At 38.7% G+C, this 18,488-nt stretch overlaps 3 protein-coding genes across 5 annotated transcripts in view; 2 read left to right on the top strand and 1 right to left on the bottom strand.

The window, feature by feature from the left end:
* The window catches only part of LOC137190744 (CREB-regulated transcription coactivator 2), a 56,946-nt gene extending 48,433 nt beyond the window's left edge, over positions 1-8,513 (top strand). For all 3 annotated transcript variants that reach the window (XM_067600321.1, XM_067600322.1, XM_067600320.1), the window contains one exon: positions 3,807-8,513. In XM_067600321.1, the coding sequence (XP_067456422.1) occupies positions 3,807-3,997 (191 nt within the window). In that variant the 3' untranslated portion in view covers positions 3,998-8,513. The remainder of the gene's footprint in view (positions 1-3,806) is intronic.
* atp2c1 (ATPase secretory pathway Ca2+ transporting 1) overlaps positions 1-18,488 on the bottom strand; it is a 323,636-nt gene that overhangs the window by 65,305 nt on the left and 239,843 nt on the right. The gene's annotated exons all lie outside the window — the stretch shown is intronic.
* The window catches only part of LOC137190743 (DENN domain-containing protein 4B-like), a 64,752-nt gene continuing 61,394 nt past the window's right edge, over positions 15,131-18,488 (top strand). Inside the window, exon 1 of the mRNA XM_067600317.1 lies at positions 15,131-15,255. The gene's annotated coding sequence lies outside the window, so the exon portion shown is untranslated. The remainder of the gene's footprint in view (positions 15,256-18,488) is intronic.

The following is an 18,488-nucleotide window of genomic DNA, read 5'->3' as shown; positions in this document are numbered from 1 at the left end:
AAAGGTCCGAGCCAACAAGTGAGTCTTTAGTTTGGCCTTTAAAAGTGTCTCGGGAAGGGGAACACTTAATTCCAAGAGGTCAGCTGTTCCGGTCACCCCTCAGCCGCGATGGAGGGACAGCGAGCAACAGTTGGCCAGAGGATCTAAGAGATCTGGTGTTGTGAAAGGGGGACAGATGAGCTCCGAGGCCATGTAGAGCCTTAAAAACAAATAAAAGTACCTTAAACTCACTCCTGTACTTGACTGGTAACCAATGCAGGGAGGACGGTACAGGTGTGATGCTGTCTCTCTTCCTTGTGCCAGTTATTAGCCGAGCAGCAGCGTTCTGCACTAGTAGCGAGCGAGACAGAGATGACCGGCTAACGCAGTAGTTCAGACGGGAGGAAATCAGAGCGGTTGTGACAGTCTTCAAGTCGCTGAATGAGAGGAGCGGTTTCAGTGTGGCAACCTTTGACAACAGAATTAATTTTTTTTATCAAATTTTAGAGCAGAATCAAAAATAACAGCAAGATTTCTGGCATGAGAATGAAGGTAAGGAGAGATGAGCCAAACCCAGCTGGAGTCATATCACTATCACTGAAGATAGTTTTATAGTCAAATTACTTAACATGAATCAAATATAACAGCCTGACTAACATTAAATAAACTAAAAACACCACAAACAGATCAGGTCAGTTGTTTCAAATTAAAACTGAAGCGTCTGTAAGAGTCTGTTCACTCATTCATGTTTTCACACACGTTCTGATTTCTTTCCTCCCCAACGAGTCCTGCACAGACCATCGCTTGTTCTCACTTTATCTGCAGTGTTTCCGACCTTCATAAAGAGAATTTTCCTCCTACAGTTTTATACAGACGTCCCTGAAACGATCCTCTTATCTGTAACAGTTTGTTACGGCAGCTTTAACGCTCAAACTATTGTTCGATCCTCCAAAAATCACAGGCTCAACTGAATCACTGTACAACAAATTTATAATCAATACAGCAAGTAAAGATAATATGTGTTTTAACTAGTGTCCTCTGGGGGGCGCTGCAGGTCTTTGTCCACCAAAACAAACAGGTTGAAGAACAGTTTCCTGTTGCAATAATGACTCTTAATCTGTAATAATATAATAATAATACATTTTATTTATATAGCACTTTTCTTAACAATGTCACAAAGTGCTTCACAAAGAGGCAGAAGTGCATAGTCACAATAGAAGATGCACTATAATAATAGCAATAATAGGACAATAGAATGCATTGGAGTAAAATAATGATAAAAAATAAGATAAAATAACATCAATTAATAGGTGTAAAAACAGTAATTAAAACATATCAAACATTTCCAAAAGCTTTCACAAAGAAAAAAGTTTTAAGACGAGTTTTAAAAGAGTTTTAGAGACCTAGTGTGTCTGAGTTCCAGAGAGCCGACAGCAAAAGCCCGACCGCCCTTTATCACAAGCTGTGACCCGGGAATGACCAACAGGGCTCCATCTGCGGATCTGAAGGGTCGAGGGGGCTCATACCAGTTCAGTAGTGCAGATTCCTACATCTTCCATTGTGTTACATGCAGCTCTTCATTGTCCAGGAATACTGTGATCATTATTTATTGTGTAACATGTTATGTCTGCCTATGTTAGTGCTGTTAACACCATCAAACCTGAGTGAAACTGACCATTGAAGTTTATTCTGCAGCTTATTAATCTCATTAAGAGAGAGAACAGGTTACATATACATGTCATAATCATCATACACACTGTTAACATTATGAAGGATATCAGCGAGTAAAACAAGTGTCTCTAACTTCAAGCTGTGTTGCAGTTCATTCCAGTAAAGAGGTGGAAACCAGTTTAAATAAAAAACACTAGTTTGTTGTTTTAAAGTTTGATACAGTTGACTGGAAAATGTCTTTAAATGCAGATAAATGACTGTGGCCGTTAAAATTAACTGAAGCAAAATTTATGAATTGAGTTGTAAGATTATTTTGGTTCTATCACAGTTTATGATCCGACCAGCTGTTTGTCTGTGGAGTGTAAGAACTGTGCAGGAAGTGTTAATAGTTAAAAGGCAGAACATTCAAATATATGAATGATGGACTGCGGCAGAGTTTTATTGAGCTGTGACGAATCACTAGCACCAGGCTAGGGCAATTCAGTTTAGCAGTGTACCCAGACCATGCATAAGAAACAAAAAACAAACAAGCAAGTAACAGACAGATCTATGCCAGAGACAGTCAGTTCACAGGTACTCACAGACATGTAAATAAATGAACAATAAATAGATACATAATAAATAAGTAGAATCCTAGTCCCAGCAATAACAAGCCCCAGAATGATTAGTTAAGACAATAAAACTCCACGAGTATGGAAATATTATTCATTCCACATACTGCTATCAAGGTTTAACAGCCTGATGGCAGAAGGAATGAAAGATTTTTAGAGATGATTTGAGAAACGACGGCCTGAGGGCATTAAAATGAAGTCAGAGGACAGGATGTGGTCGGGTCGGGAAGCTTTTTTGACCACCTGCCTCTCCCACAGAGAACGCAAGTCTCTTTGCCGGATACCAATTATCTTAGAACAGACCTTCACAGTATTGTAGAGGCCGTTCTTGCCCTTGAACATAGTGTCTTTGTGCATTGTTTAAATCCTTTACTGAACCCAAATCTGTCCATTACTTGGTATAGGAATATTTAGCTGTCAGAGTCAAAAGCCTGCACTGTTTTTCCCTGTATTAATAATCAATAACATGGAGAGTCTCTGTATATTATCATGAGTTTACCTGTTTCTTATAAACCCAGTTTGATCCTCGTCTATCAAGAGTAGCGTCACCTTTTCCATCCTCTTAGGCCGACTAAATCAGGCGGTGCAGCCGCCGCAGGGTCGAGCGGAGGTGTGGGTGGGGGGGGATGTGGGCATGTTTATTGGGCTCAAGAACATAACCGCTGTGAAACAATCACAAAATAACATTTTATTGATCTGATTCACCGGCTTTCTCGTTACCAACATTGGATTTTCTTTTTGAATGGATACAGTACCAGTGGAAAACCAAGCGGCAACCTCCGGGGCTGTATGAATGAAGCCAACGCGTTAGTGCCAGTTCCTTGAATGGCCACTTGAGGCTCCAAAAGCGAGTCAATCCCCATAGACCCCCATGTTAAAATGTTCAACTTTACAGCAGAAATAAACATGTTTACAGCCTGGTACAAACGGTTTAGGTCTCTGTAGCTGATTTCCTCTTTCATGACAACTGTACGGGGGGTGAATTTTTTTATAACTCACCCGTTTAAATTTTATTAAGCCGTAAAGTTCTGCATAATGAAGGACATGGCTGCTTTGAGTGACAGGTCCGCCAGCCACTAGGTGGCTTGTTTCAGCCATTCGGCCCCGCCTCTTTGCCCATTTTTGATTGGCTGGAAGTTAAGCAGAGTCACACACTGCCAAGATGGCGACGGCCAGAGCGGCTCGCTTTGAGCTTCAAAACCGCTCTTCAGAAACCAACAGGTGACGTCACGGTAACTACGTCCATATATTTATTTTTAAGTCTATGGAAAACACATAAGATGTCCTTACACACATTAAAAGAATTAGCAGCTGAATCCTCTGTTGGCCTCACTTCACGATACTCTCAGTGTTAACATCAGTCAGTTCCTAAATACTTATATGTGTCAACAATCTCAACGTTGTCACCATGGATACTACTTAATTTTGGTTTTCCACAGATGGTGCTTTTTGGAAGCAGAAAGAAGTCATTCAGTCTTGTTTTCAGGGCTGTTTTGATCTGTTGTTTCTTTGCTCTTCCCCTCCTCCCTCCTTCCTTTTCTCCAGGTGACTCACCGCCGGGTCTGTCCAAGGAGATCGCCAGCGCTCTGTCCCACGTCCCCGGCTTTGAGATGGACCCCTTCTCCCTGGACGACACGCTCAGGATGGACCCCATGGCTCTGGACATGCTGGACGGCGACCTGATGCTCGCCGACCCGGCTGTGGAGGACTCCTTCCGATCCGACCGGCTGAAGTGATCCCGCTTACCCCCCTCCCCCCCTTCTGCTCCAGGAGCTCGGTGGAACCAGCGAGCTGACGGCCAACCGGTCGGAGGCGGAGAAGACCGGGATCAGCGCCGCTTCGCCGCCCACTCACCACTCCCCCACCCCCACCCCCCCCAAGCAGACGGTTTACAGAGCGAGGTGTGGAAGTAACTTGGGAATCTCTTCACGACGGCGGTGATGGAAGTCTTGGAGAGAAGGACCTGATATTTCTGTCGGAAGGAGGGGGAGCTTTTTCATCGAAGGCACTTAACTGAAAAATGCTCTCACAAATGCTTGAAGTCAAGTAAAACCCAAGATGCTTCTCTTTTTAGGCATTAGCTTGTACGAGTCGTATCTGCATGTTAATGAAAAAATGCACTTGCGTCAATGCAAACACGCAGGAATAAACCGCTCACACGTGACGTCAGCTTTATGTAAGAAACCGTCTGTAAAAACCAGCAGCGCTTGGAAGATCTTGAAAAAGCATTATTATGCATCTCGATACGCGTGGACCTTCCCCTCGCGCTTTCTGGCCGTTTCCTGTCTGGAGGTTTCCATCCTGCAGCCACGTCGGCCATCTTTGTCTCCACAGGAAAGACTTTGTGTGCTTGGTTTGGATTATTTTACCCCAAACTGCCATTCGGTTAGGAAATAACCACCAACCAGAAGCCAAAACTGCAAACATTTGGCTTTTCTTTGCTTTATCAGCCACTTTGACAGGAACTTAGCCATGATTTTAGAGGTTTATACATGTGGATAAAATAGGTTTTCCTGCTCTAATAGAAGCAAGTGGCGATTTATCACCCTGACAAGAGAAACAACCAGTTGATTAATGAAAAGCAGGTTCGGGTTGGAACCCTCTCACAGTGCGGTCAGCGCATAAAAAAAAAAAAAACAAAAACCCAAATTGCTGCTTCTGTTCAAGTCTCATAATGTTCTTGATGTTCCTCCTGATCAGACAACTGCAGCAGATTTTAAATCTTTAGCAACTGAGCCACAGTTCATCAGCCTGAAACATGCAGCTGCATCTGATGCAGGATGAAACTCTGAATCTGAATCATTTTGAATCCCTTATTGAATCTTTTTAGACAGTTTGTTTGATCCTCCAGACATAACTGATGCATATTGAATATTAAGTAACTTAATATTCAAAGATATTCAGACATTTTAAAGGACTACAACAATAAGTTTTGTCCCTTTCACAACTGCTGTACCACAGACGATGAACTGCAACCAGCAAATTTCTTGATTTTCTCGAATAATCGATTAATTATCTTAAAAAATAGTGAAAAAATGACATTCACAATTTCTCAGAGCCCACGGTGATGTCTTCAGTTTGCTTGTTTTGTGCAACCAACAGTCCAAAACCCAAAGAAATTAAGTTTATTGTCATGTATGACAGAAAATCTTCAAATGCTCACATTTTAGAAGCTACAAGCAGCTTAAAGAATCACTAAAACTATTATTCGATCATTAAAAATAGTTGCAAATTAACTTTCAGTTGTTCAGCTAATTGATTAGCTGACTAAGCAAGATCATGAATGAAAGATTCGATGGCGGATTTGTTGGCAGCGCAGCTTAAATAAACTCAGACTCAAGTTTAACGAATCAGGGAAACCAACTCGGAACCGGATCCAAAATGGAACCGGATATCAGAATTCATCCCTACTGTCAACGTATGTACACGTAACAGGAAGTGCAGTAAGCGGAGGCAAAGAAAGTCATTTATTTATGCTAACATGTTTGATAAAGATGGTTTCATCTCAGTGGTCCAGCACTTGTTAAAACAAATTTCCCCACAAACATCTGGTTTCCGTGCAGCTTTGCAGCGTCGTGTTTCAGGCGTCGGACTGCGGTCGATGTTTCTGATGTGCAGCTGTGAGCTTGTTGCGTTTCAGCCTCGTGTGCCTGCTGTCTTGTCGATCTGCCTGTTAGATTTTTTACTCTCCTCCACATTCCCTCTAACAGAGTGAAATGAGTGTCTTGCTAAAGAAGGATGTGCTGACAACACATCCGACGCACTTGCCTGTAAAGAAAATTATGCATTTTAATGATGAAACCCAACGCTTGAATGAGATGTCGGATGAATCAGTAAGAGGATGAGAAGCGGGGGGTTCCTGCACACCTCGGGAAAAGGAAGAGAGATTAAGAAATAAAATAATAAGGTGACGTCACATGTTATGAAGAATATTCTTTCAGTAATTTGTCACTGAGCGCAAACTAAAATCCTCAAAGTCTTGAAGTGTGCAGGAACATCTGCATCGTCCTCCTGATGAAATGTTTGTACGAGAGCTGCAGTCGCCTGTCAGGCTCAGAGCTTTATTTCCCTTTCAGGTCAGGTTTTTAAAGGGCAGTTCCACTAACATACACATTGATGTTGATATTTGATCTAAACAGATGTTTTCACAAAACTTCAAACCCCCCCTGAAGTCCCGGAAGATAATAACTTATAATCATCTGCTCACAAAAAGCTGTTTTTTTAAATATGAATCCAGGGCTTCAAGTAAAGGCTTCAGTAGATGATTGATTAAACAAAAAAAAATGGCAGAAAAAAAAATAAAAATTTTAGTTTAGCAGAGTACAAGACGCGTCTTCAAACGTCTGAAGATATATTATTATAAAAGACAAAGAAAACCAGAAAATAGTCACTTTTTGAACCAGAACAGAAGCTGAAGCTGATGAATTTGCTCAAAAAAAACAACTTAAATTACTAATTCATTAATAAATAGTTGCTAATTAATTTTCTGTTGATCATCTAATCGATTAATCGACAAATCATTTCAGCTCTTTATGGATCTAATCTCTTATGCGCACAATATAATAAGTTGTGTGTAGCAGGTTTTAACTTGTGACACACATGACATCAGATCCATATTTTGTGCACAAAAGATGAAAAGTAATTTGCACAAATATTTTTTTCTTGTGCGCACAAATGTATTCGTCAATATATTTGGGGACTTTGAGGGCTCCGTACAGAACACGTCGATGTGTTTTTTTGAGGTTTCCGTGAACATTTTCTGTGTTTTCAAGCCTGTTTTCCCCCTCCAGTGATGTCATGGTGTACTCCGGTACACAGTGATGTCGTGGTTTACTCTGGTACACAGTGATGTCACGGTGTACTCCGGTACACAGTGATGTCGTGGTGTACTCCGGTACACAGTGATGTCATGGTGTACTACGATACACAGTGATGTCGTGGTGTACTCCGGTACACAGTGATGTCGTGGTGTACTCCGGTACACAGTGATGTCGTGGTGTACTCCGGTACACGGTGATGTCATGGTGTACTCCGGTACAGGGTAAGACAGGATTTTCAGGAGGTGTCACTTCCTAGAAAACAATGAAAACGATGTGATTGGATATCATCTACCGCAAAATGAAAGAGATTTTGTGTGAAAACTATAAAGAAACAACTTTGATGTTTTTGTTGGTATTGCCCTTTAACCCCAGTCACTGTGATTGACAGCCCCTTAGCCCCGCCCTCTCCGCCTGCACTCGCTGCATGTGTTTTTTTGGCCCGGCGAGGAGGGCCTCAGCCAGAGCAAAGTAACATATTTTTATGTAACAACGGTAATTATTATTGTTATTACGATTATAAAAAGAAGTTTTATTTTTGAATCTAAACCTGTATGTATATAATTTCTCAGATAATAGCTTAAAAATAAAAAAAACAAACAGTATATTTAAGAAGAGAGAAGAAGAAGAAAAAAGAAAAAAACAGCTTGTAGATGTTTTGAAGTCAGTCGGAGAGTTTCTGAACAACGTCTCTGTCGGTTTGTGTGGATGAAACGTTAAAATTAGCCGCATGTGTCTTGATTGAGCGTTTATTTACACGTCGCTTTGAAAGTGTCCCGCCAACCTTTCACCCCCAACCTCCACCTCACAGGAAGTTGTTGTTATTTTGTCAGAACATCCAGGCAGTTTTGTTTTTTTGTTGTTTTTTTGTTGTTTTTTTTAGAGACGAGAGCCTTGATTCGACCTGCCAGGAAAACACAGTTTAACGTTTCAGTTTAAAGGAACAGTTCAACATATTTGGGACATCGATGCATCACAGTCTTCATTTATTCCATCTCATGAGAACTTGTTCTCGCACTTTCAATTGTGCCACATGATCTTCATCAGTTCCTCAGTTGTCAAGGAATTGTAGATGTTCATTTGTGCTTTTCATCATCAATCAATCTGTGTATTATTTTCTCAAATAATCGATAGAATAATGCTGAAAAATGTGGATCACTGTTTTCCCAAAACCCCAAGATGATCCAACCAACCGAACGTAACAGTTTCAGAAAATTTAATTCAGTTTTCCAATTTTCTATCAATTGAATTTAATTCATGTCGTATAAACGTCAGATCAAACTGATAAACGTTACACTGACTGTCAGCGGTGCCATAATGCAGTTTCCCGTGCAGGTCTGGAAATGTTATCGTGTGACTGTATGAGGTGAAAGAAAACAATTTGTGTGAAGTCTGTTGAAAGTCTGGAGTTTGTAAAAAAAAAAAAAAAGGAAAACAGCAGAACTGAGAGTTTATCAGATTAACTTTTAGCTTTAACCCGAGACGTCGTATTTATCAGACAGAATAACTCGTGTGCCTGAAGTTCGGAAGCTGCAGCCATGTCACAGCGAGAGGAAACGATTATTTTATTTATTATTTTCTTGACTAATTGATTAGTGTTTCCCAAAACCCAAAGATATTCAGTTTACTGTCATAGAGATGAAAGAAACCAGAAAATATTCACATTTAAGAAGCTGGAATCAGAAAATTAAAACGATTAATCGATTGTTAAAATAGTTTGCAGTCAGTCGACTCATCGTTGCAGCTGAACAAATGTAGACATGACGGGGATCGAACCAGCGAGCCGAACATCTGAGCTGCAGAAAGAAGTAAAACTCGAGAAACGTTTTTGTCCTTTTCTGTCGTAAAAAAATCAAATCCGTCAAATTTGTTAAAAATATTAAAAACAGCTGATTTATTTTCCTCTCAGCTGTTTGTTTCGGATGTTTTGGGATTTCCTGCTTGCACTGTTTTAGTTTGTTACGTTCAGAAGTGAAAGATGAAGCTTGTGATCACAGTCGAGGTTGGAGGAGAGAGTTTAAAGTAAGATGATGATTATTGGGGTTATCGGGGGGGTCGGGGGGGGTCACGCGTGTAGTTTCGGCGCTGGCAGCCGATAAAAGAAAAGATGTTTTTAAGACAGAGTTTAAAAAACAAAGCGAGGAGTTTTTTGTCTGATTTTTTTGGGGGGAAACCAGGAGGTGATTTTTTAAAAAAAAACAAAAACAAAGTGCAGCCATGTTGTTGTTGTTGATGTTGTTGTTGTTGTGGGATGAAATGTTACAGCGTGAAGAGATTTAACACCATCAGTTTGTTTTCAGCTGTTTTTTTTGTTTGTTTGTTTCTGTTGTTTAAATGCAGTTAGACGCTGAAGCACTGAGGTTATTGTGAGGTTTCCTCTCTGTCCTCTGCACACAAATATTGATTTGGTTGTTTATTTTTCAGATTTTTATGAGTTTAGAACACTGCAAAAAAAAATCTCCATAACAAGTCATTTCATCTGTTTTTTGAGCCTTAAAACAAGAAACAGGAAGTGAAAACTGTGAACTTCCAAAACAAATCAACATTTTTCTTGAATTGAGGTTTTAAGACCAACTGAGACAGATTTTCCCTTCTTCACTTTTTTTTTTATCTTTCATTAATTTCTTCCTTTTCCTGACTTCCTCCCATTCTCTGTTCCTCTCTTTAACCATGCTTGTCTGTATTTTAATCACATATTAATAGAAATACCCAAAACCTCACGTTCAACATTTTCTTTATTCTACAGATTAATATCAGACTAAATGGCTTGTTAAATGATTTTTTTTTTTTGCAGTGAAATGTACTAAACTCATATTTGTTCTGGTGGTCACATGATGGCACTTTCTGCAAGTTCAGATAGTAGAAGATTAGAATTAAAATTTTCAGGATTCAGACTGAATATTAAAAACCCGTCAGATCAAAGCAGGCGAGGACGAAGAGAAGAAGTCCAGCTGAACGTTGAGGAAGGTTTTTACTGGACAGAGACAGAAAAAAACAGGAAAAGATCAAATCAGGAGAGGAAAAGAGGATCCAGGATGTTTTTGTTAACAGTTAAAATAGTTTTTTTAAGGTGATTTATTTCCTTTAAAATGAGCTGATATTTGTTTCAAACGAACCTTTTTTTTTTTTCTACACTGAGTCCATTTTTTTTTTTTTTTTTACAAGAACACGTTTGTGTCAGAAGGTCAAAGATGAAATGTTGATTATTGGTTAAAAAAAAAAAAAGAATCAAGCGACATTCACTCATCTGTGTTTGTAGACTGACTTCATCCTCTCCGCCTGTGTGTGTGTGTGCGTGTGTGTGCGTGTGCGTGTGTGTAGCATCTTTGCCATTATGCAATAAACCTGTTAACACGCAGTTCCAGACTCTGCCAGTAGGGGGAGCTGTTGACCAGCGAGGTAGAGTTTGTGTGTGTGTGTGCGTGTGCGGTGTGTGTGTGTGCGCGCGTGTGTGCAGACTAGGGATCAGTTAAAGGCCATATTTCATATTTTTTCATATTTTTTATTGATGTATGATATTAATTGCTCTCATATTATTAATGTTTATTGTCGTCACGTTTTAGGCTCCGGAGGGTAAAACGAGTGCTCTGCGTCTTTGCTTTGTATTTGAATAATAAATTGACATTGTTCTATTCAGATTTTTATTTGTAATAACCAGGGAATGTTGTGTGTGTTGTACATATTAATATGTTTTCAAACCAGAGGTGCTTCTGAAGCTAACAGGAGAGATTTTTAAAGAGACTGTACCTTCACATTATTTTCCAGAAAATAAACAAATGAAACCTGGATCACCTGCTGCTTCTGTCTTATATATGACTCATATTATTATTGTTATTATATTTACATATAGATATACTGCAGTGAAGTATTAATGGTTTCAAAGGGCTCTTTATTTTATACAAATTTCCTAGAAATAAGTAATAAAAGGAGTAATTTGCAGGTATTTAATGGTTCATCTTTAGGACGTTTTCAGAGTCGTTGGTGCCGTTTGGTACAAATTATTAGAAAAAAAATAAAAGTGTTCAATTGATTTAGTTGGTAAATCATTACATTTAGGTTCCTTCTGAATGAATTAGACTCTACTGATAGAAAATACTTCCATTTTCAGTGTAGTTTTGTGTCAAACCATCTATCAGCATAATAGATTGTTTCTCAAAGACTCTACAGTGAGGACGTTTCCTGTTTGCTACCACATTACTTCCTCCTTTCTAAGAAACGTCGTCTGAATGAACATTTACACAGCAGCTACTTTCAGGAAATTATTCTAGCGACCTTATTTGCTGCTTTATCACTTGACACACAAAACTATACACTGAAAACTGATTATTTTCTGTCAGTTAAAGAATTTGTGCAAATTAACAACTATGTATGAACCCAAATACACTGAGTGAGCGTTGGGACCTGGACCAGAGGAAACCTGTCTTCTTGTCTGTGAAAGGTGCTACATGAATAAACTTTCCCACCTTCAAAGAACCAACAGCAACAGAGGATTTGCAGCCCTTTAAAGGTTTTATTTGAAATCTTTAAAGCTTCAAGGTGGGCTAACAGCAAAATATACAAACTACTAACTTAACTCCTAGCATAACAAAAACAGAATTAAACAAAAATACTGCCCACCTCTACTAAATGTCAGCTCACCTGCAGCCAATCACACACACACAGCTCACCTGCAGCCAATCACACACACACAGCTCACCTGCAGCCCATCACACACACAGCTCACCTGCAGCCAATCACATGGACAGCTCACCTGCAGCCAATTAAACACAGCTCACCTGCAGCCAATTAAACACAGCTCACCTGCAGCCAATTAAACACAGCTCACCTGCAGCCAATCACATACACAGGAGGTTTTATGTTTTCAGGTTGTCTGTTCGTCCCATTTTCTCAGGAACACCTGGAGGGAATTTCCTCAAATTTTGCACAAACGACCGTTTTGACTCGAGGATGAACTGATTAGAAGGATGATGGTCAAAGGTCAAGGTCACTGTGACCTCACAAAACACGTTTTTGGCCATTAAAGCACACTGTCTTTACTTTCTTAATAAAAATATTTTAATATCTACAACGTTTTTTTGATGATCTGGCCATAAATGAATAAATGATGAAGTTGTGACATTTTATATCCAAAAGGTCAAAGGTCAACTTCACTGTGACATCACAATGTTCTGCAGAAACACGTTTCCAGCCATAACTCAGGAACAGAAGGGGAGATTGTGATCATATTTCACATTTGGTTGGATACTGTTGTGGTGACACTAATCCTCTGTATGTGAAACGTACACGTGTTAGAATTTGTAGCTTCTTTGCATTTTGCTTTCCTGAGGTACTTGTATGAGTCCTTCACTTCCTTCCTCTACCTGGACGTCAACCAGGAAGTCCAACACAAGCTCATCGGTTTTGCTGATATTGAGCTTCAGTGAAGACAACATGTTTCTCACTGGAATCATACATGTTAATATAGTGATAACTTCCATTTCACCAAAAAAATATACTTAATACCTTTTATTAAATTCCTTCAAAGTCACTACAAATATTATACGAGTCTGGACAGACATGGATGTAAACTGGAACTTGATTGGTTGGGAGGATATTTCTAGTTTCTTCCATCCAAAATATTAGGAACACTTTTCAATATAATGTACTCCAGTTCACCACCAGCCAATACGACCTCAATAATAAACACAAAGTAGAATTATCTTTCTGACAATGTCAACAAAAGCTGTAAATCTATAAACTTCATTAATATGGCTGTTGTTACGGATTGCATTAAATTGCAAAGGGGTTCCTAATAAAGCGCTCACTGGGTGTATAAACACATGACACAAAACAGACAAACAGAGTCAGAAAGCGATAAATAGATGAATAAAAAACACACAAGATAAACAGATCAACCTGAGAGGTGAGAAAAATGTTCAGATTTACAAAAACTGCAAAATAGTCTGATACAAATAAACAGCGCTGTGACATGTTGTTGCTTTGAGAGAGATACTAAATCTCATTATATGCAAAATATAATGACAATAAAGATCTCTTATCTCAACCGTTTAGTCCATTTTTCACTCCAGAAAGTGAAAAAATGACACTCAGAATGACTCAGAGGCCTCAGTGATGTTTTCAGTTTGTTTATTTTGTTTGAGCAACAAAAAAAACCTTCAGATGTTCAATTTACTGTTAAATTTTACAAAGAAAAACAACAAATTGTCACATTTTAGAAGCTGGGAACAAATAATTTTTTAGCATTTTTGGTTGAAAAAAGATTAATTGATTGTCAAAATTAAATTTCTCTGTTGCAGTAAAATATTATAGTTTATAGACGCAGGGTTGCAGTTGTCTGCCAGTTTTAGCTCTTACAGCTGGTTATGTTGCTTTAATGATAATGAAGCTCCTCCAGCAGACAGTCTGTATTTAAACATCCAGAACACCAATAATTTACTCTCCCAGTTCAGTTTATCTGACAGCTGCAGCTGCGTCAAGCTGCACCAATAAGAGCAGGAAACCGAAAGCTGCTGCTTCAGAATAAAAGCATAAAGTCTGTCACAGTTTAAAAAGAGCGATCGACTGTTTCAGTTTGTCCTTCTTCTTTGTTGATTGAACCTACATGAAACATAACAGGATCCTCCCTGGTTCATCACAGCCTTTCAGCAGCAGGTTTGATTGATCCAGGAGGACGTAGCAGAAAAAATGAAGCATATTGATTACTTGTATCTCACTGCTGAAGATATCAGCATCATTTCCTCTGTGTTTTTGATTAATTTCACTGCTCATTTTTATGTTTTCTGTAAAGTTTATCTTCTTACATTTTGGAATTAATGTTGTTTCAAAGCATTAACTGCAGCGGCGGGTACATAAAGGGTGAAGAAGACTTAATATATTTATTTATTTACCTAAAAACAAAAAAGATCTTTTGATTAAATTAGCCAACAGTATATATAGAAACTCCAATTTCTGCAGCTACAACATTTGAATACATCAGTAATAAAAATGAAACTGTGTAATAAACACAGAGTTCATTTCTGATAAATTGCTGACAAAATAATATTCTATTACTATAGCAGTAATATATATATATAATTGTGAATTTATATACAGTACTGTGAAAAGGTTTTAGGCACCTTAGATGTTTCATTCTTCTCCATAATGTAACACCATCAGGAGGTGTCTGATCATCTGCAGCAGGACAATGAGCCCAAACATCCAGCCAGAGTCATAAAGAACAAGGAGTCCTGCAACAGATGGTCTCTGGTCTCAACATCATGGAGTCAGTCTGGGATTAACATGAAGAGACAGGAGCAGCTGAGACGACGAAATCCACAGAAGAAGAAGAACTGTGGAAACTTCTCCAAGACGCAGGATCAACCGACCTGCCGAGTACCTGAAACACTGAGGAGAACTGCTGCTGTTTTAAAGGCAAAGCTGCTCACAGCAACATATTGATTTACTATCCGCTGTTTACTCAACTTTGGATCAAGTTAACTGATCAATAAAAAATATTCATGGAAAATACTATTCATTGAAAGCATCCTAACTTAACTTTTACACAGGAACACCTGTGCAATCTAAAGCTTATACATTTTCAGTTTTTGTTGAGATTGTCAGAAAGGTGATAATTTGACTTCATGTTCATTATTGTGGTCGTAGTGGGTGGTGGTGAACTGGAGTGCTTTATATTGAAAGGTGTTCCTAATATTTTGTCCACTCCATTAACATACATGAGGGGTACTGGGGGTGACCAGTTAGTTTAATATCTTTAATGACAATGAGTTTTTGCTGTTTAAGTTATATTTTAACACAGAAAAAAGATAAAACAGCAGCAGCTCTTCTAGTTCACTCAGTTGTTTTTTTAAATTTTATTTGTTTTTTTAAGACAAAAGCAAACACGTCCCCCTCAAAATAAGAAATAAAATAAAATAAAATAAAATAAAATAAAATAAAATAAAAATACAGGATGGACCAAAACCAGCAAACTCAAATAATGAAAGTTTACAAGCTCAAAGCTGCACCATCTTAACCAGACTTTTATTCTGAACGCTGTATCCGGAAGCTGCACATGTTGTTTCGGCTAGCTTGACCACATGCTGCAGCTTCACAGAGCAAACATGGACGTCACATGTGGGAGAATGACCTAAACATGATCCTTCCAGCTTTCTGTGGGAAAAACCAGCAGAGACAACAAGGTACGACACGTATTATTACACCTTTACCCTGTTAGTGTGTCCGGTAAACGGACGCGGTTAACGGTGACGTTTGAAAGCAGCCGCCCGGTTAGCCGTTAGCTAACGCGGGGGGAGCTAGCAAACGTTAAAAAGCATATCGCTTATCTGTGCGCCCATTATCGGACACGCCTCCGTCCGAAAAGCTTCTTCCAAATTTGTCCCTGAAACATTTTAACATCGGACTTGAGCGTTTTAATTATTAAATATGAACATTTTTTAGCCGGTTTTAGTGTGTTTGTTTGTATCGGCAGCGTAAGATATCAACTGACGCGCGATTGTGAAATTAAAATCAATTTTGCAACAGTGCAACCGCAGGACGAGACTCCAGGTGATCAATAAAAGCGATTTAAAGTCGTGTTATATCAATAAATGTGAAAAACAGCACAAGATATCAAATATAAGCAGGAGTACACAGCGCGTCCGATAATGAAACTGTGTGATTGGGGGGAAACATTGCGTTGCAGCGGCGGCGACCATCGTCTGTCACACGATTAACTGACGCAGGAGACAAAAGCGGACGGAGAGTTCAAAGAAGAGACAGTTTTTATAAGTAGTTTGTCTCCGGATCATTTAAAATAATCCGCGTTTTCGTATTTATACCCCTAAAAAAGAAAGTAAAACCAATGTCCGATAATGGAACCAGCCGAGGTGAAGGTGGTCCAGGTTTAAATCTCCAGCAGCTGCTCGGGCCTGTTTGTTGCAGTGCAGCTTTCTGCATCAGCTGCAGCGGATTCCTGCAGACTCTGAGCTGTTTCAGTGGATGTTACAGCTGCTCTGTCTGTCTGTCTGTCTGACTGTCTGACTGTTTGTTTGTTAACCTGCCTGTCTGACTGTTTGTTTGTCTGTTTTGCTTGAGGATGAAACATCTTCATCACCACATGAACTGACTGTGAGGTGGTTTCAGGAGGTTCTCCAGGCTCAACGTGTCTCAGATCAACGCTGATGTAGTTTTATAAAAACCAAAACAACAATACAGTAGATTTTATTAAAGGAAAATCAAAATAAACATATTTTCCAACTGAAAAATAAAAATCAACTCCTTCCAAAAAGAAGTGATAAACTGTTAAAATGAACCAAAGCATAATACCATCTCAGTCACTTTTATTTCATAAAATCTCTGTGACAACATCAACAGTGTGAAAAAGCTCCTCAGCTCGAGACGTGTTGTTCTTCATTTTATATGTATATTTCAGTTATTTTGATAAAGTAAATAATGTTACAAGAAAACGTTGCAATAAAAGAATAAAGTCGCACTGTTTAGAGAATTAAGTCATACACAGCCTTACTCTGTATAATGATGTGACTGATTGATTTTTAAGGGGTAGCACTAATCGTTAAATATAAATAAATATATAAAATAAATGTCAACATCCCAGAGACGAAGGTGACGTCTTCAGACGTCTTGTTTTGTCAGAATAAGAGTCCAAAACACAAAGAGATTCTGTTTACAGTCATATATGACAAAGAAAAACAGCTGATTCTCATATTTCAGAGAGTTGAACTTGATAAACGATGAATCGATTACCAAAATAGTTGCCGATTGTTTTTCCTGACAATCATCTAATTGATGAATCGACTAATCGTCTCAGCCCTACACGACAGCAGTGGATGGAAACAAGCGTTCATTTGCGTTTTCTTTTCTGTAATTTCCATCTGAGGGCCACTTCCTGCTCACTTTCTGGTCACAACTACAGGAAATCGTTTACACCTTTAAAACCAAACTAACGTGATGCTTTTGAGGACAACAGATAACAAACAGGAAGTACAGTCTCCATTTCAAAGGTTTTACGTCTCGCGTTCACCGTCCACAGAGACGTCCGTCGTTGACTTTTATCGATGAGTTTGAAGCCGTTCGAACTGTCAGCAGATGGAAGATAAACCGTCAGCTGGTTTCTGCGTTGTTGTTGTTGTTGTTGTTGTTGTTCAGTGTCAGTGTGACCAGTCAGCTGTCGGCGGGGCACAAGAGACTCTGTGAAAAACAGCACAAGATGTCAAGATAGATGTTAACTTTTTATGTCTATAACACATTATAATCTGATTACAGCTCCGTATAATTATAGTTATAAGCATCATAAATATTCATAATGCTTTATGACAATAATCATAACACATCATGAAGCATTTTATAATGATTTATAAGGTCAAGTATCATAATCCTTCATAATTGCAGGTCAATCACTGACATTATTTACAAGGATCAAAGTGTGTTATAATTCTTATAGTTGTAATATATTCAAATCATTTTATAATATTTTATAATCTGATTATAAATTACTCCAAGTGCTTATTGTTTGCTTTAAGTAAAGTGAAAAAATATCATTAAATCTATGAAATAATTAGTTTAACGGGTCGTAACAGAATTTATATTTCACTAACAATGACTGTAAAGACTCGACTGTTTAACGCTGTCGAACAATAAAGATGTTGTGTGATGTGACGTCGCTGTGGTTCAGGTCTGGTTGGAGGTTTAGAGGAAGATGATGGTTTGTGTTATAATGATCACTTTGTTCAGGTTAGAGGAACATGTACTGGGGGTTTACGTTAGTACTTCCTTAAAGTTAGGCCACCTTCGTCATCATGGCATCAATAAAAACCACAAGGTTAAAGGTTAGAGGACGATTGTAGTTATGCTTTTTAAAAAAACTGTCCCAACTCACAGTTGCAAACACTGTGAAAGAGATTCTTCTCTATAAAAACCCGTCAAACAACCACAATAATAATCTATACTTTCATTCATGTAACTGCACAGATGAATGAATGAATAATCTGCTTTTAATCCAGCGTGTGAGCTGAGCGTCCTGTCATTCAATGCTTGTGCATGTTGGACTTTATAAAACTCTCTAATACATTAAACGATGAAAGCAATGTGAAACCGTATCAGCTGATTCAGCGTTAGGAGCTGCAGAGTGACGCTCGTTCTTTTAACCCTCCTGTTGTCCTCTCGGGTCAATTTTGACCCAACAGGTGTCATTATGTGCTGTCATCAAAAAAATCTAAATGGTTTTAAAACAGTATCCTGACTAAACTTTTACATACCAGTCTGCCATAATCCATCAACATGTTTTCCTCTGATGTCAACTATAGTTAAAATAATTCATAATTTCTTAGTCAGGATACGGGTCAATTTTGACCCGATAGGACAACAGGAGGGTTAAGACATCAGTCAGTCACAGCATTTGTAACTCACCATGTTT

The sequence above is a fragment of the Thunnus thynnus genome, chromosome 10, assembly GCF_963924715.1.
Source record: "Thunnus thynnus chromosome 10, fThuThy2.1, whole genome shotgun sequence".
NCBI lineage: Eukaryota > Metazoa > Chordata > Actinopteri > Scombriformes > Scombridae > Thunnus > Thunnus thynnus.
The sequence above is the reverse complement of the archived record's forward strand: the minus strand, read 5'-3'. Positions and strand labels throughout refer to the sequence as shown.